The 26,780-nt window shown below is 46.0% G+C and overlaps 1 protein-coding gene across 3 annotated transcripts in view; it reads right to left on the bottom strand.

The window, feature by feature from the left end:
* Nucleotides 1-26,780, bottom strand: part of RBM33 (RNA binding motif protein 33) — a 107,827-nt gene that overhangs the window by 77,390 nt on the left and 3,657 nt on the right. For all 3 annotated transcript variants that reach the window (XM_066585053.1, XM_066585054.1, XM_066585055.1), the window contains exons 2-4: nt 9,521-9,599; nt 5,331-5,379; nt 5,159-5,241 (exon numbers count right to left, since the gene is read on the bottom strand). In XM_066585053.1, coding sequence (XP_066441150.1) covers nt 5,159-5,241; nt 5,331-5,379; nt 9,521-9,599 — 211 coding nt within the window. The remainder of the gene's footprint in view (nt 1-5,158; nt 5,242-5,330; nt 5,380-9,520; nt 9,600-26,780) is intronic.

Below are 26,780 nucleotides of genomic sequence, written 5' to 3'. Positions count from 1 at the left end.
AACTTCCTCCTCAGTGCGGGGGGTACAGCAAGCCCAAAGTGGGGACAGGGGAAACGGGACCCCCATTCTCGGGATCAGTGAAAGTGTCAGCAGTGACACCATCAATCAGACTTATCACTTATCCTGTGGGCAGGTGATAAAAGTTAATTAGTGTGAGCCCCTTTAAGGAATTGCTGTGCATGCGGTTTCTTTACATAAATTTTTTTTTTAAAAAAGTGTCCTGGAATCTTTAGCTTGTTTGGTAAAAACAATAAATAAACCAAGATTAAAATTGGAAGATTGAGAAAAGATTGAAAAAAAATTATCAATAAAAAGGCTCAGCCCAACTTCCAATAATTCTGTATTGCTGGCCTCATTAATCTTGGAAATCCACCTTTTTAATTAGAGTTAAAGGGAAGGCATCGGTCTGGGCACTACGATCTAGCAGCAAACATGCCGATTTCACCGCTACATCACTTAGGGCGGTTTCACATCTGCATCGGAACCTGGAGGTAAATAGGCTGAACTGGACGGACATTGGGCTTTTTTTGGCCTTACATATTATATTACTATGGACACCGGAAGAAAAAGGGCGGCATGCAGCGCTTTTTCTTCCGTCCAAAAGCCGGCCCGCTGGGCGGACTCAATTATAGTCAATGGGCTCCGACCGCAGCTGTTCGCTTCTGTCCAGAAGGAATTGCTTGAACGCAGGGGTTTCCCCCCCAAACTGAGGAGGAAAGAAGAATCCCCAGCCCAGAAGTGAAGCCACCCTCATACCCATCATTTCAGGGGTTTTGGAAAACTTACAATTCAAAGTCCGCAGCGGGTGGCAGAGAGGAGACCGATGTGGCTCACTACTCTTCATACATTACTGCTGCCCCCACCCCCCCTGCTGCTGATTGACAGACCTTCCTGTATTACTGAGCATATGGAGACCCCCAATCAATCAGCGGCAGGGAAGGCGGGGCAAGCAGTGAATACATGAATATTAATGAGCAACAGACGCTCTCTGCTGCTCGCTGCAAACTTTGAAATGCAAGTTTTTCCAGAACCCCTGAAACGATCGGTATGAGGGCTCGTATCCACAGGCTTTTTTTCACTGCATATTATGTGTGCGTTGCACAACCGCGCGATACGTGGAGTCAATGAAAATCAATGGACTTTCATTGATTCATGCACGTGCGTATAGACAAGGTGTGCAGATAGATTGCAGCATGCTCTACGCAGAGTAGCCCTATACATTGGTATAAGCAGCGTATGCAACGCCATCCATACGCAATGCATTGCGTATGCGCTTCGTTTTCATACACATTACCCGCGGGAAGACATCATTTTACTGATACGGCCGTGGAGACCTGCAGCGCTTTGCCGATATGGCCGTAGACATGAGGCCTAAGGGTGAGTTTACAGATCTCCGATTGGCTACAGAATCGGGTACAGATCTGCATCAGGGTTTCAAATGAATTAAAAGCTAAAAGGGGTGAAATCTGCTGCAAATCTGAATATATGAAGCAAATCAGTTACGTGTGAACGCAGCACAGCTTGAGCAGAATTCAGGCACGTTCACACGTAGTGCAAATGTTATGGATTTCCAGCATACTTTACAGTACAAGTCATGAGGAAGAGAGTTCGACAAAAGTCATCCAAATAGTGTGAAAAAAATATTTGCAGAATTCGCAGGGGAAAAGGACATGCGGTGCAGATTTGTACATATATACATACATATATACACACACACACACACATATACTCTTTATATCGCCCCTCCTACATATATATCTCACATCTGATGAGAAATATACACACACATAATTGCACATACATACACAGACAGATCTAGATATAAATATATATATATATTTTTTTTTTTACACACTATATATACACATACACACACATTGATCCAACCGAAAGTGATCAGCTTTACCTGAAACCACTAGTACTTGAGGTAATTATTTCCATAGGAGTCAATGTAAATCCAATTAATTAGTTCTAGACATCACCCCCCAAAAAATAAATAAATAAATAAAGCAAACCACATTAAAAGGACAATGAATAAGGTCTTTAATACCAATACACAATAAATGAATATAAAAGACTACTGTAAAGAATAAATGAACATGTTATTGAACATTTAGCATATTACTCTTTGGAAGGGAAATTTGGTCTTTTGGCACTAGGACCGGCTTCAGAGTCAGTGGACCCATGTTGCACAAGTAAGCTGTCCATAGAGGTCAGTTTCCGCCGCCTCTTCAAGATTTGCCTAAAATGGGGCAAGGCATGATCATTGAACAAGCTGCAGACATGGCCTGCAAGAGCTTTGTCTGGGTGATTCTTCTCCACAAACCCCCGCACCTTACGCCACATGGATAGGATGTCCTTAATCTCTGAAGAAGGCACCTTCTCCCCGGTCTCTTGCTCCTCATCTAAAGCAGCTTCTTTATCTGCCGGCTGTTGCATTTCTAGGTGAAGCTCTTGCAGCTCTTCGATGGTGAGTTCTTCACGGGGGTCATCCACCAACTCCTCCACATCCTCAGCGCTCACCTCCAAACCCATGGCCTTCCCCAAATCGACAACTGACTGCACCACACGTATAGGGTCATCAGGGGAGGGCTCAGACCCTTCTAACTCTCTCACAGACACACATCCTGGCCATAACTTCTTCCAGGCAGAGGTTATCGTCCCGGATGTCATTCCCTGCCAAGCCTCATCTATGAGGCTAATGCAGGTGAGAATGTTGAAATGATTTTTCCAGAACTCTCTTAAGGACAATTCTGTATCTGATGTCACCTCAAAGCACCTTTGAAACACTGCTTTTGTGTACAGCTTCTTGAAATTTGAAATGACACTCTGGCCCATGGGCTGGAGGAGTGGTGTGGCATGAGGGGGCAAGAACTTCACCGTGATAAAGCTGAACTCCTCCGACAATGCGCCTTCCAAACCTGGAGGATGTGCAGGGGCATTGTCCATTACCAGGAGGCACTTAAGGGGCAACTCATTATCCTGGAGGTACTTCTTCACACTCGGCCCAAACACTTCATTCATCCACTCAATGAAGATTGCCCTCGTGACCCATGCCCTCCTATTTGCCCTCCACATCACACACAGCTTACTTTTAATCACACGGTTTCTCTTAAAAGCTCTAGGAGTTTCGGAATGGTAGACCAGTAAGGGCTTCACCTTACAATCACCACTAGCGTTACCGCACAACAGAAGCGTTAGCCTATCCTTCATAGGCTTATGTCCGCGCAGAGCCTTTTCCTCCAGTGTAAGGAATGTCCTCTTTGGCATTTTCCTCCAGAAGAGGCCAGTTTCATCACAGTTGAAGACTTGTTGGGGGATGAATCCTTCAGCCTCTATGTAATTTGTAAATTCGGGCACAAATCTTTCGTCCCCGGACTTGTCTGAACCCGCAGCTTCGCCGTGCCTAGTACCACTGTGGATGCCAGTACGCCTCTTGAATTTTTCAAACCAGCCTCTGCTGGCCTTAAAATCACGACGTACACCGGCGCTCATCTCAGGCAGTTTCTGAAGGAGATCGGCATACAGCAGTCTGGCCTTTTCACATATGATGGCCTCCGAAATAGAATCGCCGTCTAACAGTTTTTGATTGATCCAAATTAATAATAACCTTTCGACATCTTCAACTGTTTGCGATCTCCGTTTTGTTAACATATCCACGCCTTTCGCTACATTAGCCTCCTTTATTGCTTCCTTTTTCGCCAAAATGGTGCTTATCGTGGATGGTGCCTTCCCGTACATGCGGCCAATTTCAGCAATCTTAATACCACTCTCGTATTTTGCAATGATTTCCTTCTTCAATGTGATCGTGGTCCTGGTCCTCTTCTTCGAAGTGCTGCTGGTTCTGGAAACTTTCTTTGGTCCCATGATGGAGCTAAAAGGAAAGGGTTAACTTATTGAAACTTAAATATGCAAAATAAACACATGACACCGAATACTGAGCAGTACCCACTGTACAAGTAACTAGTCGCCACACTGAGCAGGAGAACGCGGGGGTAGTACTGTACTGTTGTAAGTCTTATGATGGAGCTAAAAGGAAAGGGTTAAGTTATATACAGTAAACTGAAAACACATGACACCAAATACAGGTACAGTACTGTGTGTTCTCTGTGCTGTTACATAGGACTGCAGGTGACATCTACTACATCATCTGTCCTCCGCGTTATCACTGTGTTCTCTGTGCTGTTAGGAGTACAGTTGTACTGTACTGGTGTATTACCCGTCGCCAATGATGGAGAAGAGTGGGTTGCATTAGCAGCAGGAGGAGACTCTGAGCAGGAGATCACGTGGGTTCAGCAGCAAGGTCATGTGGGCCTGAACACGTCGGTGTTATGTTACTAGAGACAAAATTTTGGCTACAAAAACTGGCCTCACTTGAAATCAGCTTTAGAAGAGGTCAATGCTAGTAGAGGTTTTACTGTGACCTTACTGCTCAACCCGTGTGATCTCCTGTTCGGCATCTCCTCCTCCTGCTAATGCAACCCACCCTTCATCATAGGCGATGGGTAATACACTAGTACAGTACTGTACAAATGCACTCCAGTGTAACAGCGCAGAGAACACAGTGATAATGCCGAGGACAAATAATGATGTCACCTGCAGTCCTATGTAACAGCACAGAGAACACAGTGATAACGCTGAGGACAGATAATGTAGTAGATGTGACCTCCCGTCCTATGTAACCCCACAGATCACACACAGTAACATGTTCATTTATTCTTTACAGTAGTCTTTTATATTCATTTATTGTTTATTGGTATTAAAGAACATATTTATTCTCCATTAAATGTGGTTTGGTGTTTTTTGGAACATAGAGAACAATTTAATTAGATTTACATTGATTCCTATAGAAATAATTACCTCGAGTAACAACGGTTTCAGGTAAAGCCAATTGCTTTCGGATGGATTACTAACGTTAGTAGAGGTTTTACTGTATATATATTCAGATTGGAGGCAAATTTTTGACTTTTTTTACTTGTCTATGAGACTTGGCTATGCTGTCACGTGGATAATCGCAAATTTGTGTAGCGTTGGAATACTCAATTGTGTCCACATGATTTTAGCCAGTTTAAAAAAAAAAAAAAAACAACAGTCATTGAAGCTTCTATAATAGAGAGATAAAATCAAGGTGAACAGGGATTGAAGCTAAAATGTGTACCTGTAATTTGTTAAGTCCAGCTCCTCCTCATCACTTTGGAGAAGATCATCATTAAGTTCCTCATCTGATAGATCTAGAGAAGTCTGAAGACCAAACACAAAAAGTCAGTCAGTCATTTAAAGGCAGATACCAGAGTTACAAAGATTGCAGTGCAAAGATGCGAATAGTTTACCTTCTTCCCAGGTAAGAAGTCCTCCTCCAGGAGGTCATCTTCTAGTTCACTGAAATGAAGCAAAATATATATATATATTACTACAATACAAGTCAATAACTCCACTCTTAGCACACAAACTACAGTATAAAGGTACAAAACATTAAAAGGACTTCTCTACTCGATATCAACGAAGAATGGGCAACTCTACGGAAGGAAGCCTGTCACCTGTATTCTGTATATCCAGTTTCTCATTACACAAGTACCAAAAAACAGATGAATCTAATACTTTTTTAACCTTCCTCATCAGGGCTCCAGACTACCGAAAATGTATCAAGAAGGTATCTCAGCTCAACATGCCACAGCGAACCAACTGACCCAGCAGTACAACAGTTCGAAAGTTAGACAAATTCCCGGCGTACTTTGCGCTGACTGGGGTTTAATAGCCAAAGGCAGCCCAAGAAAGATGTCAATGGACCTTGGACACATGGCGGAAGGTCGTCTGGAGCGAGGAGTCCAGTTTCCTGCTAAACCATACGGATGGCAGAATTCACATGTGGCTGTATCGCCCGTGTGCACCGTTCAACGGGTGTAATGGACTGGGGACCATTGGTCAACACATCACAATCCTTGAATGATGGATGCTAGAGGGTCCCCGTTAGCTGACCATCTGCACTCATATCTTCAGGAAGTCTTCCCCGATCACAATGTCATCTTTCAAACAGGACAACACTGTGTCATTGAGCTGGGATCACGACAACAAATTCTCCACATTGCCTTGGCTTCCAAACTCAGTGGATTGTAACCCCATTGAACAATAAACTGTAAAGGGCTGCAAAATCTGCACCACCTGACGGAACTGCTGCAGCGGCCATGGGTTGAGTATGGAGGATGTTCGTCACCTTGTGGAATCTGTTCCTGGAGGTTTGAAATCAGCAATCGCTCAAAAAGGTGGACCAACATGTTACCGAGTAGGTGTTCCCAATGCACTGATCATTCAGTGTAACGACAGCCCCCATCCGCCGCGCCTCCAGGTCAGTGATATGTTATTATACGGACACCCATTATAACTATCACACTAAAACATAATGAAGAGATCCGCAATCTAATGTAATATCATACAATGGAAAGGTCACGTGTCGTCACAACAAGGCTCTCTGATGGGAACGCTCCATAGCAGGTAGCCAGTCTCATTGGCCTGGATCTGCGTGTTGCTACACATCTTAGGTAGTTACGACCCATGAAAAAAGGTAATCTGATGTGCGGGTCCCAGCATGCTCTCTCAGCACAAAGTCAGTGGTTTCTTAATCATGCACTGAGACATACGCTCTCGGGCTACTCAACAGCATCTTATCCACAGGCCGGCTCTGGAAGATGGAAGTAGCCAAGACAAAAGGAGTGGAGACTCTGCAGGGTGAGGGAAGGAGGTGGAGGCCTCTGTACACAGACAACAGTTTCCTTCAGGTACAGCGGGGCTCGTCACAAATGGCAACAAGAATGTAAATTCTTGTTGGCATTTTCAAGTTTCTGGGCGCATTGGCAATCACTGGAGCCGTGATATCTTGGTGCTAAAGCAATGATATCTACAGAATCATTCATACTTCTTGTAGGCCTTATCTACATGACTGTATTATATCTCAGTACAACTCAACTTTCATATAGCACCTGTAATGATCTATGGGGAGCTACTCTACTGCCATATACTTCTAATTTCTATTGAATTACATATACAATGTTAACAATTGAGGTTTACGATTCTGTTTTCATCTAGAAGGTTTGAGGATTTGGGTGGATATCTCCATAAAAGTGTGTTGTAATATCAAGATCAGTTGCCAAATTCGATTATCAAATGTATATGAGGTCCTCCCAACTTTCCATGGGATAGGTGATAAATGTCTGATCACTGAGGGCCTCACTAAGAATCCCACCAATCATATGCAATGATAAGCTGGATATGTAGAACACAGGGGACAAACTTCCTTTAAGAGCACTGTACTGTTGTAGTGTGCCTCAAAGGGGTTAACAGTTCTGCCTTAAAAGAGGTTTTCAAATAGTTAAAAAGCGCATTGGCTGAGGAACGGTCGGAATAAAAAATAAATAAATAAATAAAAACAGTATTCGTCCATTAAATGGGCTCCTAGTACAGCGCAACCGCCTCTGTCTCCACCACTTCAGTTCCAGGAGTCACATGACCGTTGCAGGAGTTTCTAAGATCGGAATGGTTTTGCTGGGTTGGGGGCCAGTATTGCTTAAATTTTTGTATTTTGGATTGAAAACTAACCAATAAGCTTGCATGGTTACCCCTTTCCAATCCAATTTGTATCCTGGTTTGCCTAGGGGGCTTACTCTTTTTCTGCCGTTACACAACGGCACTATATGATGGCTAAAGCCAGTACTGCATGAGCTGACACAATGGATAGGCTCCAACAGCAGAGAGGCTGGCAATATACAGTAAGAGAACCCAGACGTCTTCCAACATCAGAGCTGTACAGCCTTAAATCATAATGTCTTCACAGGTCAGACAGTGGATTGGAAAGGGTTAATTGTCCAATGTTGTTTTGACACCCCAATGTAAGAGGGCTATAAATAAAGATGCCTGATACCTATCAGGTAGGAATTCTTTGATGAATCCATAACTGTGTGGGCTTAGTCATTTAATTCCTCCGTCATAGGACGTCACGGGTCATTTGACATCTTGGTGTGAGCAGCCCTACCGCACGGGCCACCAAGACGTCAATCACAAGGTACACTCAGCGGTCCTTAAACGGCCATACATTTTTGACGTAACACAGACACTTCGGATTTCGATAAACTACAGCATGACCACCATTGGTTACAGTGTCCACAGGGATTGTTCTGCGCGTATCTGCCATTTTACTTGACTCTCCCGACGGCCACAAGCAATTATGAAACTAGTGATATCTTTAGAGACATAATACTACATATAGCTGCCATAACTCAATTTGGTTTTTAATAAGGGCATAGATAACCACCATTGAAAGTGCGTAGACATTTCCTGAGCCAATCTGCATATGTGGGTGTATGTGTATATGTAATTGGCAGGAAATCTTAAAATCTGTAATATAACTTAATATAGGCAATAGGTCATATTTAGGCCGGCTTCACACGAGCGTGACGGGCTCCGCTGCGGAATATTCCGCAGTGAAGCCCGTCTCGGCGCCCCCCAGAGACCCCATACTTACCAGCGGAAGATAGCGTGAAGACGCTTCCCCGCCCACCACCGTCGCGTCATGTGACACGCCCACCGCGTCATATGACGCGGCGGCGGTAGGCGGGGAAGCGTTTTCACGCTATCTTCCGCTGTAGAGAGCGGGAGATAGCGTGAACGGACGGCTTCCATTGACTGCAATGGAAGCCGTCAGCGCGTACACCCGCGGCAAATAGAACATGCCGCGGGTGAGGACGGGAGATTTCAGGGTGCGAAATTCCGCGGTGGAATTCCGCATCGTGAGCATTGTGCTATTAGGTTCAATAGAACCTAATAGCTGCGGGCAACGCAGCGGATTTTTGCCGCGAATTTACGCGGCGTAAATCCATTCGTGGGAAGGAGGCCTTAGAGATGAGCGAACCTACTCGGCCACGCCCCTTTTTCGCCTGAGCGCCGCGATTTTCGAGTACTTCCGTACTCGGGAGAAAAGATTCGGGGGGCGCCGTGGGTGAGTGGGGGGTTGCAGCGGGGAGTGGAGGGAGAGGGAGCTCCCCCCTGTTCCCCGCTGCTACTGCCCGCTCCGCCACGCCTCCCCCCGCCCCCCGAATCTTTTCACCCGAGTACGGAAGTACTCGAAAATCACGGTGCTCGATCGAGTAATTACTCGAAACGAGTATATTCGCTCATCTCTAGTCATATTCTAATGATACATTCTCTTTAAGTTCCTTTAAATTAGTAGCCTAGTCAGACCTCTATGTGTTTCTCTTCCATAATAAGGGCTTGTACAAGCTGATGCAGAACATCTAAGTAACAATAAAAAAAATGACGAGCAGATTTGCCTCCGGAACAAAAATAGTTCACAGACGAAAAGCTTCTTAATCTGTCTGCAAGATTTCTTGGTATGTACTTCCGTAAGATTAGTCAAATTCTCCTTTTCCTGCTGCGATGAATAGCGCACGCAACATCTTCATTATAACATGTAGAGCGACAAAACAAAATGACATCACAGGGAACGCTTTATCAGAGGGAGGAACATAAGCACCTGTCCAAGTCGTCATCCTTCGTTCTTCGCCTGCGAGATCTTTCTGCGCCGGGCTTATCAAACTGATCAAAGTCATCGTCTGCGAAGAGAAAGATCTTGTTAAGACGACTATTAAATATATCATTCAGAAACACTTAGGAAACGATACTGATAAGGGCCAATAGGGGCTGTAAAGAAAGTAATAAATGTCGCTTATCAAAAATGAGTACCGTATATATGCTTATCAATCTATTTTAGCAAAAAGAATATTTTAGCAATATATTGTATGTGTAACAGAAGTCATGACTGATTTTGAGGAAGTAACCTGTGGTTTCTGCCTACACTGAAGGTCTACGTCTGACCGAAGTGGAATCAGGAAGTTCACCATAGCAGATGGCTTGACCACAGAGAGTCATCAGTTCTTTAAAAATTAATATGTTGTCTGAAAGTCATGTGAAATCAGCTATTTCTTAAAAGTCATATATCAAGCCTAAATGTCATAAGTTTATTGTCAGATATAGAAGTCATGAGTTTAAGATGTATGGAAATCATGAGGTTATTCCTTGTATTACCAGAGGTCGCATCCCTGCGTGGGCGATCTTCTATATAAACTGAGACTATGCCAATAAAGACTTAGAGTTCATTACTTCACCATATACCGTGTATGGTCAGTACCTTGACTCTCAAAGGAGCGCTCCTCCTGCTTAGGTCAATTTGGAACCGACAACATAACTGACCAGTCTGTTTGAACAAATTAACCCTCGACAGTTCTTGGCGCCCAACGTGGGGCGGGGCTTACCTTTACGGGACATCGCAACCAGTAGACTGAAACAAACTCCTGGCCCGTTGACGTGGATACTGGATTCGGAGACCCCAGACTAAAACACCGGTGTACAGGTAAGAGCTTATCTTACTATTATACAGTCTGGATTCTTTTGATCTGTGTGTCTCTAACGGACTAGAGGTATGTTGTTGCCTGTTTCCTATATTTTCTGCCCCGTCCATATTTTAGAGTGAATAAGTTCATTTAACTGTCCTAGACGGAAGAACTCACTCATTGGGACTTAAAGAGTCATGTTGTCTGTATTGGAGATTGAAATAATTGTTATTGTTATAGTCTCATTTCTGGCAGTCATATTGTTACTCTGGATCTGTTATAATATTACTAAAAGTTCCCTAAGAGGCGAAGTCTGGTCTCCCCTGAATCCTAGTGTTTGAAGTTGACCACGTTTTAGTTCTGTAAATCTATTCCGGGACAGGGAACTGTGTGTTCCCAGATAGTCTCAGTGATTATCTTAGTTTACTGTGTGAAATATACGTCCTGTATACTTAGTGAAGAATAGTTGGAAGTGGTCAAGATGGGGTCTGAACAATCTAAGATATATCAGACTCCTATTGAGATAATTAAAGATAGAGAAGGGGAGGACATTTGCAGACAAGCCTATAAAGTTTACAAACGTATAGGCCTTAAGAAGGCGGGAACATTCAATTATGAATTTTGGTCACAATATGAGGATAAGCATAGAAAGGAAATAAGAAATAAGGGTTTGGAAAAAGGCATGAAGGCTATTCTGGACTGCTCTAAAACAGCAGAAGACGAACACTGGGACTCCGAGTCCCGAGGCGAGGGCATTTTAGTTTATTGTCCTATGCCCCGGCCACCAATAGACGTTCCCATGGAAACCCCTACGGTTCCATTAGTCTCTCCTGTCGTCCCGGCCGCTCCACCAATGTCTCCTAATAATCCCTTTAATTCTCTGTATCCCAATTTGCCGCCCTTGCCTCCTACGTATCCACAGGCTACTGCCCAGATGGATACACCTCCCTACAGCCCTCAATCAGGATCCCCGAGCCCTGAAGTAAATAGAGGTCCGGCTTGGGATTGTCCACGTTGTGGTCAACAGAATGCCTGTTTTAAAGAACTCTGTACAGTATGTGGGACTCCACGTCGCAGGGATCAGTATAGACAACCGATTCCCTTGTTCCCAGTTACAACCTCCACTACCCATTATAGAGAACCAAACAGACCAAGTCCAGCATTGGGCACGGTCAGACAAGAGGACACTGACAGACCATCGTCTTCTAATGACAGACCCATGGACGCACATAGACCAACTCCCGGGTCTACAGTCACTACATGGCGACCCTGGAGCGCCACAGACCAGATGGCACTGTGTCAGCAACTGCCCGATCCCCAGACAGAGCCAGCAGCTTTCCATAGAAAGTTGGAAGTCATACAGAAAAACTACTCTGCCACTTGGACAGATATGGAATGTCTTATGAATGTAAAATGTCCTCTGGGCCTTTACAATAGTATTGCTCAATTTTGTGGTCTTGAAGATCGCCCAGATGACCCCCAGACATTACTTAGTGGTACTCAATATGTTGACAAGGTTAAAGCCTGGTTTAAGGATAAAGCCCAAGAGAGACGTACAGCCCTAACCCAGTGTAGACAGAACAAGGGCGAGTCTATTGAATGTTACTTTGGCCGTTTAGAGGAAGTTGGCAGAGATCTGGGTTTATATGATTGTCCAAAAGCAATACGTAATGCTGCTTTTTGTGAAGCCTTTATGCAAGGAATAGATAAGCGCCTGTCTGAACGCGTTAAAGCATGTACCCCCGATTGGCGACAGGCCAGACCGCGTGATCTATATAAGAAAGCTGTAGGATTTGTCATGGACACAGAAGACCACGCAAAGTGTGTTATGATTAAACATTACACCATGGAGGGGGACACAGTCCGACTTAACGACCCCAGGCGGGAGACCCGTAAGTGTTATAACTGCGGGAAGACTGGACACTTGGCCCGTAATTGTAGAGCCCCTAAACGCCCTAGACAGAACATGTCAGACGAAAGGGGGCAACAGGGAAGTACGGCCACTACCACATCATCCCGCCCACAGGGAAACAACGGGTATACCAATTACCAATGAAGGTCTGGCACTCCTTCCCCCGTGTCCCTTATAGTTACTGACGCACGTGGGCCACAAATTTTTCAGCCTCTAAAAATCCAGGGGAAGGAGGTGCCCTTTTTAATTGACACAGGGGCTACTAAATCATGTGTCAGTACCTCACAAGTCAACGACCTTAGTATTCCCCTCTCAGACTCCATAGCCATAGCCGTTGGAGTGTCCGGTGAACCAACACCCATGCGTGAGACCGAGCCCATAGAAGTCTCCTTTCAAGGGTCACGAGTCCTCACTCGCTTCCTGGTGTCACCCGCTGGGGATTGCATCATGGGAACCGATGTGATGGGACCCCTGGGGTGCTGTATTCAGCTCCATCCTTCCGGTGAGGCTCATGTCAGTACCTCTGCGGCCGACCACCAAGTATTCTGTCTCATGGCAGCAGACTTGGTCACTCCGCCTCCTTCTTGTACTGTATATGTGTTGACCCCAGAAGATACACAGGTTCTCTCAGCAGTGCCAGAGACCCTTTGGGCAAAAGGGAAGACAGACTTGGGCCATCTCCACGTACCCCCAGTCATGGTATATCTCAAAGATGGGGAAAAAGCCCCCATGATCCGCCAATATCCCCTAGCCATGGCACAGGAAGACGCAATAGCCTCCACTATTACAGAGTTATGTGCCTTGAATGCTTTAAAACCTTGCGTCTCACCCGCTAACACGCCACTCTTCCCGGTTAAAAAGAAAGGGAAGAAAGGCGAACCTGATACCTACCGGATGGTTCACGATCTAAGAGAAATCAATAAGGTGACCATCCTAGAAACACCTTTGGTCCCCAACCCTTACACTCTGTTGTCCACCATACCATCCGGAACCTGTTGGTACACTCTGATCGATTTAGCCAATGCATTTATGTCCGTCCCGATCCACCCCGATTGCCAGTACCTGTTCGCCTTCACGTTCCGAGGAAAACAGTACTGCTGGACTGTCCTACCACAAGGGGCACAAAACAGCCCAAATCAATTCACCCGATGTATGAGGCTTGTACTTGATGCATGGACGGTCCCACCAGGTGTGGCCCTGCTTCAGTATGTTGATGATCTCCTACTCTGTGCACCGGACAGACCTACCTGCGTTGCGGCCTCACTCAGCCTTCTTTGTTTTCTTGCAGACAGCGGGTGTAAAGCCAGTAAAGACAAATTACAGTTTTGCAAATCTCATGTTGTGTTTCTTGGTCACTGCCTAGGTCCTGGTACAAAACACCTCACGCCAGAACGTACCAAGGTGGTGGAGGACATGCCACTCCCTACCTCCCATGCTCAGTTGCGGACATTTCTGGGGTTAGTTTCATATTGTCGGCCGTGGATTCGCTCTGCCTCCATGACCATGCAGCCTCTGTACGACTGCCTGAGTTCCAAGCCATTTGCTTTGTCTCCGGAAGCCGAGTCAGCTTTTTATCAGCTGAAAATACAGATTACCAGTGCTCCAGCACTGGGTCTGCCTGACTATGATAAACCCTTCCAGATGTTCGTGACTGAGATGACGGGACATGCTACTGCCGTCCTCACACAAGAGCATGGTGACAAAAAGCGCCCTGTAGCATACTACAGTGCACATCTTGATGCAGTAGCCAGGGGTTCACCCTCCTGTGTAAGAGCAGTTCTGGCTGTACAAGCACTACTTGAGAAAGCTTCTGAGGTGGTCCTAGACTACCCTCTTGTGGTCCTCACGCCCCATGACGTACATGGAATTCTGACACAGGTGAGCCGTAAACATCTGTCTCTTGCTAGACAGGTTAAAATGGAACTTGCAGTACACTCTTCATCCAATGTCTCATTTCAACGTTGCACAACTTTGAATCCGGCCACCTTACTGCCATTAGGTGACACTGATTCAAAAGGGGGAGTAAGCACAGGGGATCAACTTTTTGTCAATTCCCTAGGCGAAGAGGAAGCTTTTGACACCGAGCACCAGCATGACTGTGCTGCTCTGATGGAGCAGGAGACAGCTGGATTTGCTCATGTCACAGATAAGCCTCTCCTGAACCCCCACCTTGAAATGTTTGTGGATGGATCACGATACCAGAATGAGATGGGCAGATTTGTGACAGGGTTTGCTGTAGTATCAATGAATGAAGTACTGATAGGCCGCGCCATGCCCCCACATATGTCAGCACAGGAAGCGGAGCTGTGCGCTCTGACCGAGGCCTGCAAGTTAGCCCGGGGAGTCACTGCTAATATCTACACGGACTCCAGGTACGCGTTTGGCGTTGCGCATGACTATGGGCCGATTTGGCGCGCGCGGAGCTTCCTAACAGCTCAAGGCAGACCGATAAAGAATGGTGAGGCAGTAAGTAGTTTAATGTCAGCTATCATGCTCCCGAAGCAGGTAGCCATAATAAAGGTAAAGGCACACACCCGAGGGGACTCCTTGGAAAGCAGAGGCAACGAGAAGGCAGACGGAGCAGCTAAGGCTGCAGCCCTGCTGGACTGGAGGGCACCCGTGTGCAGAGTTCAGACCAGGTCCTGCCCAGCGGAGGAGGATCCTGATCCCCCTGCCAAGGACCAGACCCTCTCTGTCCCACCACAGAAGGAGGTGGACCTACTCCCCTCAGGGCAAGAGCAGGAGCGCTGGGCAAGTGCAGGGGCAGTAAAAGGAAATGAAGGTTGGATGATGGGTTCCCGTATGTGTTTACCTGCGGCTGCCTATCCTAGTATGGCCCTTTTGGCTCATGGAAAGGTGCACGCTTCTCGTAATGCCATGGTAGCCCTGGTGGAGAAAATGTGGTACGCTCCGGGATTTGACAGGATGGCAAAGGCATACGTCAAGGCTTGTGAAATCTGTGCACTACACAACCCCGGTCAAGTAGTAAAGACCCCTCGGAAGTGCACTCCGCGACCTTTGTACCCCTTCCAGAGACTACAGATAGATTACATCCAGCTGCCCAGATCAGGAAGGTATGAGTATGTCCTGGTATGCATTGACCTCTTTTCTGGGTGGGCTGAGGCCTACCCGGTCCCGAAGGCCACTGCCCAGGCCACTGCAAAGAAACTTGTGTCAGAGTTAGTGTGCAGATTTGGGGTACCAGAGACCATTGAGAGCGACCGTGGTACTCACTTCACTGGTGAGGTAATGAAGGAAGTCATGTCCGCCTTAGGAGTAGAACAGGCGTTTCACACCCCCTATCATCCGCAGAGCTCCGGAAAAGTAGAAAGGCTCAATGGCACCCTCAAACTTAAGATACAGAAAGCCATGGTTGAAACAGGAAAACCTTGGCCCGAGTGCCTACCTCTGGCCCTCTACTCAGTACGAACCACGCCAAATAGGAAAACAGGACTGTCTCCTTATGAGATTCTCTTTGGCTCCGTGCCCAGGTTAGGACTGTATCACCCCCAAGCTCTATCCCTGGGTCATGATAAAGTTACTTCCTTTGTGCAGGATTTATGCCAAAAGCTAAAAATAACGCACGACCTAGTCTTCTCTTCTATTGCAGACCCTGATAGTTTGGAAGGATCCCACTCTCTGAATCCCGGAGATTGGGTGGTGGTAAAGAGACACGTCAGAAAGACTTTGGAACCTCGCTTTGACGGACCATACCAAGTGCTGTTAACCACTCCCACCTCGGTCAAGCTAGAAGGCAAACCCACTTGGATCCATGCCTCACACTGCAAGAAAGTTCCAACGCCTCAGCACCACGAGGGGGGTGGAGAGTAAGCCCAACCCAGGGTGGGGGAGGGGGATGGCAACCTGGACACCAGCATTGATAGTCTGGATAGGTGTATTATTTACCCTTTGTTTTCTTGGACTACTCTCTTTTCGGGACAATTCCTCATCAACTGTCGATGTAAGAAGAAGATGGACTGTTTGGGCGGAAGGACAACATGTGGGAATACTTTGCAAAAAACGTACTGAATATTTCCCACATGTGCATGCCCAACCTTCGGAGTGGGGAAGATATTTTACGGACTTGCTTACTGTCTATCCCCACCCCAGTAAAGACACTTCGCGATATATATTCAATAGTGCATAACGATAGTGATGTAGAGGAGAGCAATGTTTTCCAGGAGAATACCTTTCTTAATGTATATGAATATTGTTCCATTGTGATGCGGTCAAACATACACTTTATGTTTCACATAAATGATAAGAGATTTGTTTAGATTCATGAAAACAATAATACATTTTAAAAAGTCAGATGTCGGCTGTGATCTTGGGACTTGTTCCGATCGCCATATTTGGGGTCAGGAAGGAATTTTTCCCTTTTATACAAGGATAATTGGCTTTTTCCTAAAAAGGTTTTCGCCTTCCTCTGGATCAACTCAGCCTCAAAATTCCCCATAATTGTCATTCCTGTGTGTGACTTCCTGATGTCCAAAATGGGGGAATGATAAGGGCCAATAGGGGCTGTAAAGAAAGTAATAAATGTCGCTTATCAAAAATGAGTACCGTATATATGCTTATCAATCTATTTTAGCAAAAAGAATATTTTAGCAATATATTGTATGTGTAACAGAAGTCATGACTGATTTTGAGGAAGTAACCTGTGGTTTCTGCCTACACTGAAGGTCTACGTCTGACCGAAGTGGAATCAGGAAGTTCACCATAGCAGATGGCTTGACCACAGAGAGTCATCAGTTCTTTAAAAATTAATATGTTGTCTGAAAGTCATGTGAAATCAGCTATTTCTTAAAAGTCATATATCAAGCCTAAATGTCATAAGTTTATTGTCAGATATAGAAGTCATGAGTTTAAGATGTATGGAAATCATGAGGTTATTCCTTGTATTACCAGAGGTCGCATCCCTGCGTGGGCGATCTTCTATATAAACTGAGACTATGCCAATAAAGACTTAGAGTTCATTACTTCACCATATACCGTGTATGGTCAGTACCTTGACTCTCAAAGGAGCGCTCCTCCTGCTTAGGTCAATTTGGAACCGACAACATAACTGACCAGTCTGTTTGAACAAATTAACCCTCGACAATACACATGAAATATTAACGGTAATTCGCCGTCAGTCAATGTCTTTGCTGCCAGCTATATGCTTTATTGTCAGTGGTGATCACGTGCAGAATGTGAAGAGGACGGCAGTCAACCTGCTGAACCGAAAGCACAAAGAAAAATGTTAAAAGGGTTTTCCAGGCAGAATACTATGGATCCTCAGGATAGGTCATCAATAGTTGATCGGCTGGGGTCCGTCGCTAGGGATCCCGATGGATCAGCTGATCGAGCGCCCGCTGACAGCGCTGCAATTACACATTGAAATCAAGGTGAGCTGTGCCTGCAGTTACAGGCTACACAGGGGTCGGAGCAGAGACTTCCGCTCCAACCCCTGTGCTATTACAGCGGGTGCACAATCAGCTGATCGTCAGGGTCCCAAGCTACGGACCCCAGCTGATCAACTATTGAGGACCTGTGCTAAGAATAGGTCATCAATATTCTCCATGGAAAACCCCTTAATTATTTTCAGTTCGTTAGCATTACACCCCCTGCACTAGGTGTCCGAGCCACTTCAGCCCTTGCTATACAGGCTTGGATGCACAAGATAGGCTGCACAAAAAGGAAGATGGACAAGTTAAAAGGGATGGCGCCCCCCCTTGGGTCCCATTTGCCCCACTTCTGCATTGCAGCTCCCACCGGAGTGACATCACTGTGAATGGAGTGCCGGCTTCCATTCATTTCAATGCGGCTGACAAGAAGTGCAGAGCATAGCACTCGACTATTACCATCAGTCCTACGGAAATGGATGGAGCACTAGCACACATCTGCGGCCAGCTCTCCATTCACTCCAGTCGGAGCAGCGATAAATACTGTGATCGAACGCTGTGCCAATGGTAACCCACTCCATTCTCGGTATTGGTGGGGATTCTAGTGGTCAGAACCCCACTCATCTAACAATTTTCACCCATCTAGAAATTAGGTGAAAAAAACATGCCCCCTTACCAAAATACCCCTTTAAAAAAAAGGGAGAAAAAAAAAGACTAATTCCAACACTGAAGTGTGAATGAGGCCTAAAGACCATTTTACACGATCGAATTATCTACCAAGCAAAAGTTTGTTCCCGAGCCTGTGAACAAGGGTTATGGTGTGGTAAACTGGATGGAGATAAACGATCGGATTAAGGTTCATTCATTCTCACAACGATGCTCCGTTTAAATATACTAAACCAGCCCTAACCAACATGTTATTTCCATCAATTGTCGAAGAGGAAAAGAAAGCAGATGCAGAAGGCTCTAGCATTTTATCCCATCCCAGTACTGGGATTCACATCTGCGCTGCTCAGCACTGCTGTATAATGTCCTCCACGATGCTGCTGCTTCTGAGTAAATAGAAGAAATCCTACTCTCCTATGTGTACAACATACCGTCAACATAGCAGGTGTCTATACCCACTAGATCCAGTTTTCCTATGTGCAGGCACAGAAAGTTAAAACTTAGCTGTAATTTCCCTTTTTCAGCACAAGCTGCTGTGTGCACATGATGAATAACACTATATCTGGCCATTAGATGTGTATCCTGCATTTATCACCAGTTTTCACCTCTGCAGGATCCATCTCTTCATTATCGGTTCTCTCCAAGGTGGTAGTAGATTGCTGCTATGGTGTCTGCTTGCACTACACATAGGAGAGCAGGGTCTCTTATCTGTCTGTCTAGCATATCCTCATAAGTAACATCATGGAGGACATTATATAGCAGCATGTGATATCAGTAACTTTGGAACAGTAAATCGCTCACTATTAGGTGCAGCAGCATCTGTGTGTCAATCTCTACTTCCTTCCCAAAATCCTTCTATGGGTAGCACACGTTGTCCCCCGCCTTCACTTCTTGCTTTTCATCCTGTTATCGGTTATTAGATATGAACTCGAGCTGTCACCAGGCAGCCAGATATCATTGTTCCATTGGTTGTTTGATACTGGAGACGGACTTCAGGCAGTGACCAGCAAATTAGTAGGATGGGAGAGGCCCAGCAGCCAGCACAAAAATGTTGTTTTTGGTAAATAACGCAATATGCACTTTTGCCATCCTATAAGCACAAGTTGTTTGATAAAAAGTAAATGCCCATTTAATGTATGCTTTGGTAGTAAAGAGATACAAATGGACATGTGACACTAAGGCCTCATGTCCACATGGAAAATCAGGTCCGCTACGGATTCTCCATGTAGAATCCGTAGCAGGTCCCTCCTGCCCCGCGGACATGAGCGCTTAAAATAAGAATTAACTTACCTCTCGCCCGCTCCGGATCTTCCCTTCGCCGCGGCGTCATCTTCTCTCCGTTGCGGTCAGATCTTCTTTCTTCGGCCCGGCGGATGCGCAGGGCACGTCGGTGGCGTGCCCCGCGCATGCGCCGGCCGAAGAAAAAAGATCCGGCCGCGACGGAGAGAAGATGGAGCCGCGGCGAAGGGAAGATCCGGAGCAGGTGAGTAAATTCTGATTTTTGTCTCCCGCGGATCCGGACGGCTTCTATAGGCTTCAATAGAAACCTGCGGAAGCCGTCCCCGCGGGAGACCCGCACGAAAATGGAGCATGGTCCAGATTTTTTCATGCTCCTTTTTTTTTTTTAAATCACTTTTATTGACCATCCGCGGGTATTTATCTACCCCGCGGGTGGTCAATGCATCCCTATGGGATGCGGATCCGCGTGCAGGAGAAGAGTTAAATTCCGCTGCGGATTTTAATTCTTCTTTTGCCCGTGGACATGAGGCCTTAGGCCGGGCTCACAAGGACCCCAGCTGTCAGCCCAGCCGGTGATCCTGCGTACGGCACTTGACTGTATTGCGGATGAGTGGAGGCTCGCAGGCCGTCACGTGCATTACAGTTTATTTTGTATGTTAATTGCGTATTGGCTACAGGTTGGACGCCTCTATTGACATAAATGGAGACCATCTATGCAGATTCCACGGTAAAATATAGCCTGCCGTGCTTTTTCTTCTGCTCATGGAATCCGCAATTCGTATCCACAAATGTGAAAAAATAAATAAATATCGAAGACGCATGCCTTTCAATGCCCACGTTTTCCCGCAGACACTGATGGCGGAATCTGCAATTCCAATCCAGCAGTGTGAGCCCAGCCTAAAACAGCGACAAAGTATAGAGCACATTAATCATTATTGTGGGATCTATTATAAAGAGTTGCGCTGCCTACTGAAAATGTAACCTACAAACGTAATTCTAGTGACCGGACTACGTATGCAGAGATAGAGTGAAGCGTCAACCCCTGTATATCCATTTCAATGCGATTAATGCAGCTCTTGCTTCCCGTAGGGCGCGACCTTCAGCTGTGAATGGGGGTATTCCCTGTTCCCAGACCTCCTCCCAAGGAACTGAAGATAACAGCAGAATGTATGTGGGGGGGAGCCCAAAGGATTATCCAAACCAAGTTATCAGATTATAATCAGCCAATCACTGCAGGTAATTAGCATAATCAATGGCCGAGAATCATCATGATATAATCCGCAAAGTACTGAATGGCCGGCGTCCTCATTACTCATCATATATATATAGCTTCGTATTGATTACTCGGATGGCTTGTGGATACGAGCCGAGCTTCTCGTAGAAGGGTTGTACTGACATAAAGGACCTTATTAACAAATTCACCCTGCTTTAAGAAGGTCCCAAATGCATCTCCGCATATAATCACCTACAAGAAAGAATATGTCCAGTACATCAGCATTTCAATCAAGACTCAAAACGCGGCGCTGATCTTATGGGAAAAGCGGTGGGGGTTGGGTTAGAATTCCCGTAGAATGATAGTACATCTTTAAAGGGGTATTTCCATCCCGGCTTTTAATAGGAGAGATGGGAACGCGCTGCTATATTTACCGGTCACCCGGCCTCTAACTATAAAAACAGGCATAATAACTAGCTATACATAGAATATTTATTGACATTCAATACCTAATGGGTCCATCCACAAGTATCAGAGGGTGTTCGAAGAAAACATTCCCCACACCATTACCCCAACAGCCTGACAGGAAGGGGTCATGGATTCATGCTGCTTGTGCCAAATTCTGACCTCCTATTTGCACAGGGCAACAAAAGTCTGGATTCATCTGATCAGGTGATCCCTTTGCGCTGCTCGGTGATACAATTTTCATGGTCTTTTGGAGTCTCGCCCGTTCATCCGTGCTAAGGAAAAGCAGACTCTGTATTTGGACACATTAGTTTGATCATCAGCGTTGTATTCAACTGCTCTTGTCTGTGTAGTGCCTGTTGGTCAAAACGATTCCTGCCATCCTCCTCTGACCCCTTTCGGCAAAAGTGCTTTCCGTCCACAGGATCCCCTCTTGCTGGTTGTTTTTCCTTGATCACACCATTCTCGGTATACTCTCCACATGGTTACATGAGAAAACCCCACAAGGTTGGCAGCGACATCCCGGTCCCGGCTAGTCTAGCTCCGATGACCCGGCCTCTTGGAAGTCACTCGGATCGCTGGATTTTCCCATCTAATGTGGATTCACACTGAATCAGATCCACGAAAAACTTGTCACGTGATTTTATGCCACGCTCCGGAGTCACGGGGAGAATTCTCGAGCGGGAAAGCAGCAATCATAAGAGGGCCGGGCTCAAATAAAAGGGTCGGTGTATTATAAAGGTCTGTGTGGTGGCGATGGGACTTCTGGAACATCTACCAATCTGGAGAATGTGTATAATGGGGATAGATTTCCAATCCTCAATGTTTCAGTGGTAGGGAGCTAAGAGAGGACGTCAGTCTCTTCATACAGGACATGCGCTCCTACAAGTGGCTGAACCCTCCTGACCACTCCATACCCACAATGCATCCTCAGAGAGGCAAAGGAATTAGCCACTTCAGGACACTTTTAGTAGAGACTAAAGGCCCCTTACTGGACGAATGTCGGGCAAACAATGCCCAGCACTCGTCCCCACGCATACTTGTGCTGTTACACAGGAGCAAGGATCGCTGGCTCGCTCACAGAGCAGCCAGCAGGGGGCTGCGGTGGCTGTAGGAGATTTCTCGCCTCGCTCTCCCCTATTAACTTACCACAGCGGCCGTTCAGTACTGAATGGCTGCTGTTTACACTGAACGATCATTGTTCAGGATATTATGCAGCTTAAGCGGTGATCTTTTAGTGTAAACAGCAGCTGTTCATTATTGAATGGCCGCTGCTAAAGTGAATGGGGAGGGGCAGGGGAGAGCAAGGAGTGAGATCTCCTCCAGTCGCCCTTCCCCCCGCTGAGTGAGCCAGTGATACTCGCTCCTGTGTAACAGCATGGGAGCGAGTACTTGTGGGGACGAGTGTTGGGCATCGCTTACCAAACATTTGTTTAATGTAAATGGGCCTTTATCTCCTGTGAAAACAAAAGGTTGGACATGTTGAAATCCAACATGGCCAACCCTTCTACCCCCAACATCTGCCAGACAGGAGCTGGGGACACAATCATACACATCCAATGGTCAGGTGGTTCCATCACAATCAGTGGGTTGGACTAACTTTTATCTAAGGGCACTTAAAGGGGTTGTCTCGTGAAATCAAGTGGGGTATACACTTCTGTATGGCCATATTAATGCACTTTGTAATGTACATTGTGCATTAAATATGAGCCATACAGAAGTTATTCACTTACCTGCTCCGTTGCTAGCGACCTCGTCGCCATGGATCCATCTAAATTCGCTGTCTTATGGCGTTTTTAGACGCGCTTGCGCAGTCCAGTCTTCTCCCTGGTGAATGGGGCCGCTTGTGCCGGAGAGCTGGTCCTCGTAGCTCCACCCCGTCACGTGTGCCAATTCCAGCCAATCAGGAGGCTGGAATCGACAATGGACCGCACAGAGCCCACGGTGCACCATGGGAGAAGACCCGCGGTGCATCGTGGGTGAAGATCCCGGCGGTCATCTTGGTAAAGGAAGAAAGAAGTCGCTGCAGCGCGGGGATTCGGGTAAGTAATAAACTTTTTTTTCTTTTTAACCCATCCCTTGGGTTTGTCTCGCGACGAACAGGGGGCCTATTGAATAAAAAAAAAACCCGTTTCGGCGTGAGACAACCCCTTTAACTTGCAGTGAAGTATATCTGCGCCCATTCCTCACGATGTCCTATGGAAAGGTATAGTACTCATGTGTAACTTCTATAGAGTGAATAATTAGAGCACTAAATCCAATAGGAATATCTTGGGAATGTTTGGGGATCACATCCCTGAACGATCGATTCCATAAACCTTGGATTTCCATGTGGATTGACTCGTGGTACAGCGACACTTCCTATTTAGCTTCCGTACGCCGTGGAGTAGTACTCCGATGGGAAATCAGATTTAAACTCATTTAAGAGTAGACATTTCAAAGCAAATCCATGGGGAACCTGCAGCAAGCAGTCAAAACCCTGTCAGGAGCCGATAACGTAGATACAGTCACAAGTATTGAAGATGAAACAATAGCGCTTCGATTGAGTTGTATGAAATGTCCCTGCAAGGTTGACTTCAAACTTCGGGTTAGAAAACTCCAAAATCAGGAAAACAAATATGTTATTCCATCAGAACCGCGTCTGCTGGTCTCTTTCATGATGGAACTTCTCATCCTCCCTCCGAAGCATGGAAATAACCCAAGTGTTTACCAGTAAACGCTCTCCACCACTTATTTCCAAGAGACATTATGTTCAGGAATATTCCTCGAAGCCGGCAGCACAAGTCCCCGAGATGTGTCGGATTATCACGGCACAAAACATCTGAAACCGTATTTTAATCCACGACTTCCTAACTGGTTATTTGCAAGACAATGGACCCTCAGACTCCAAGAACAGTAGTCCGAAACCAAAAATTCTAGCAGGACTAGCCTACTCCTGCATGTTAGAAGATGGCCTCTTGCAGGGCCTTCTCAACTGATTTATTAAAAAGATACGGGAAAAAGGTTTTTGAGGTTTTTGCTTTTTTTTCAAAGAATTACTCTTTAACAATAAAAAAAAAAATATTTGTTAAAATCACTTTTTACCTTTAGTTGCCAAAGGGAACTTCAACTTGTCATCCTTTCATTACTTATACCATATACTGCAATACTTCAGTATTGTAGTATAATAGTATTTCTGCAGGCATTCTGTTAGGACAGGCCATGGGTCCGTCTTAATATGCAGAAATTCAAGGCAGGCCAGAGGGCCTTCAGAAGGCTCCCAGCTGCCATGACACCCAGACAGCACCTCACAATCTCATCAAAGGACCCTTGAATGTTGATTGGGGCATTTAAAGGGATAGCTGCGACTGGCGTGAACACTGATGATGGCTGTTACGGCTGGGTAAAGGCAGTTTATACCGGATGTGTATGCAGCGGGCTCGGTTGCTGACGCCATTTAATACAAACCCCACACAACCAGGATGTCCATATACATCCTGGGGAGCTAAAAGGTTAAATAAACCTTTTGCTTACATATACCACAAAAAGACCAAGAGCAGCAGTCACCACCCAGCCGTACAAAAAAGAGGAAGGAAGAAGACCTGAGATCCATGTGCCCAGTCCGGTATCGGCTGGTTTTATACTCAATATACAGCATGGTAGAACATAATTTAGTCTTCAAGGGGTTGTGCCAAGACCACGAGCCTGGTTCATAGCCTCTATCACAGCACTAATCATCATAGAGTGGGACCTCTTCTAGAACTCAGACTAAAGATGCCCGGTAAGAGCGGCTCCCATCCTGCCGTACCTTGTGCTATCCTGCTAATACAGGATGGTCATTCATGCAAAGCTGCACTCCCCGGGCAAAAACTGTATGGCTGGCTGCGGCTTCCACCGGGAAAGTAAGCTGGGTAGTCGGGGTGGGATGAAGGGCGAACAGCTGACCTACTGTCTCATGAAAAGTAGTAGTGACAGAAAACTAAGGGGTAAAACTCCCTAAATGACAACCATTACTACCAGCCAATCAGTGCCCACCTTCAAGACAACCTTATAGCTCTGATCTAATTCAGTCTTCACCCCTCTTAGAGCAGAGGAATGGTAAAATCAAGTGGCCACTTTCTTCAGACATTTCCAGGAAGAATAACAGAGTATGGCCGCCTGCACACAGCCCGATTTGCATTGATGAATTTGGAGCGGGCATCCGGAGCAAATACCTGCCATAGCATGCTATGGAAAAGAGTTTTTTACATTAAAAATAAATAAATAAATCGCTGCATGCTTTATTTGAAGGCGGGTTCCATGCGGTCGGCTTCCATTGGGGTCATCGCGGACAGGTCACAGGATCCGTATCATTGCCTAGCGACAGCATTATGTGTACTGCCCACGTGCGCCGGCCGGCACATCTGCAGTACAGTAAAGCAGAATCCGGACAGGTACACGGGGGTCACTAGTCGGACACAGGATCGAATTCCACATGTGGAATCTCACCTGGTCATGTGCAGGTGGCCTAAGAGTGGTTTCACACCCGCGCTCGGGGTACAGCTTTCCTGCAGCCAAATGATTTTGTCTCTGGACGGAACTGAACAGCACTAGGCGGACCCCGTCGACTGCAATGGGTTCCACCCACTTTATACCCAACTGCCCGGGTATGGGACAGAAGAAAAAGCGCTGCATGCAATTTCAGAATAAGTCTCCAGGTGCATACATGAGGAATAACGCTATCACTATATCTAGACGTTACACGACTCGTATCCTGTAGTAATCACCAGTTTCTCCTTCTGCAAGCTATACATCTGATTCTCAGTCTTCCCTGAGCTGGTGGGTGCAGACTGCTGCAATGATGTCTCCATACACTGCACACATAGGGGAGCAGAATCTCTTCTCTACCCCTGAGCTGGTGGGTGTAGACTGCTGCTATGATGTCTCCATACAGTGCACACAGAGAAGAAGGGATTCTGCTCCCTTCTGTGAGTGGTGTACAGAAGATAACATAGCAGTAGTCTACACCCACCACTCAGACAGAGCTGGTGGGTGTAGACTGCTGCTATGATGTCTACATACACTATACATATAGGAAAGCAGGATCTCTTTCCCTCTATAGCACACTCTCATAAGTAACAGCACCATGGAGGACATTATAAAGCAGTACTGAGCAGTGTAGATGTGATTTCAGCAGCTGTAAAGCATTCAATTAGCAGCAGTCACATCTATCCAAGTCTCGATCCCTCTGCAGCTACCTCTTCCTCGCTGAACTCTCACAGGCATCATAATGCTTCATTTACACAGGATTGTCAGCTCAACGACTGCACGAGCGCCGATGCCACCGCTAAGCTGTTAGCGCTTGTGCAGAGCGTTTAGACAGACTGATTATCGCTGACTTCTCGCTCAGCGCTTCACACTAAGTTAAATACTGAGTGGGGAGGGTTTACGCCAGAAGGCAGGGATTATTTTTTTTTGCTGGTTGAAAATGAGTGACAAATAAAAAGGAAACAATGTTTGCATTCAGACGTAACAATCAGCTCACATTTTTGTTTTTCTTTCAGCAA

The sequence above is a fragment of the Eleutherodactylus coqui genome, chromosome 12 (assembly GCF_035609145.1).
Source record: "Eleutherodactylus coqui strain aEleCoq1 chromosome 12, aEleCoq1.hap1, whole genome shotgun sequence".
Classification (NCBI taxonomy): domain Eukaryota; kingdom Metazoa; phylum Chordata; class Amphibia; order Anura; family Eleutherodactylidae; genus Eleutherodactylus; species Eleutherodactylus coqui.
Note: the sequence above shows the minus strand (reverse complement) of the source record. Positions and strands in the feature narration are given on the sequence as shown.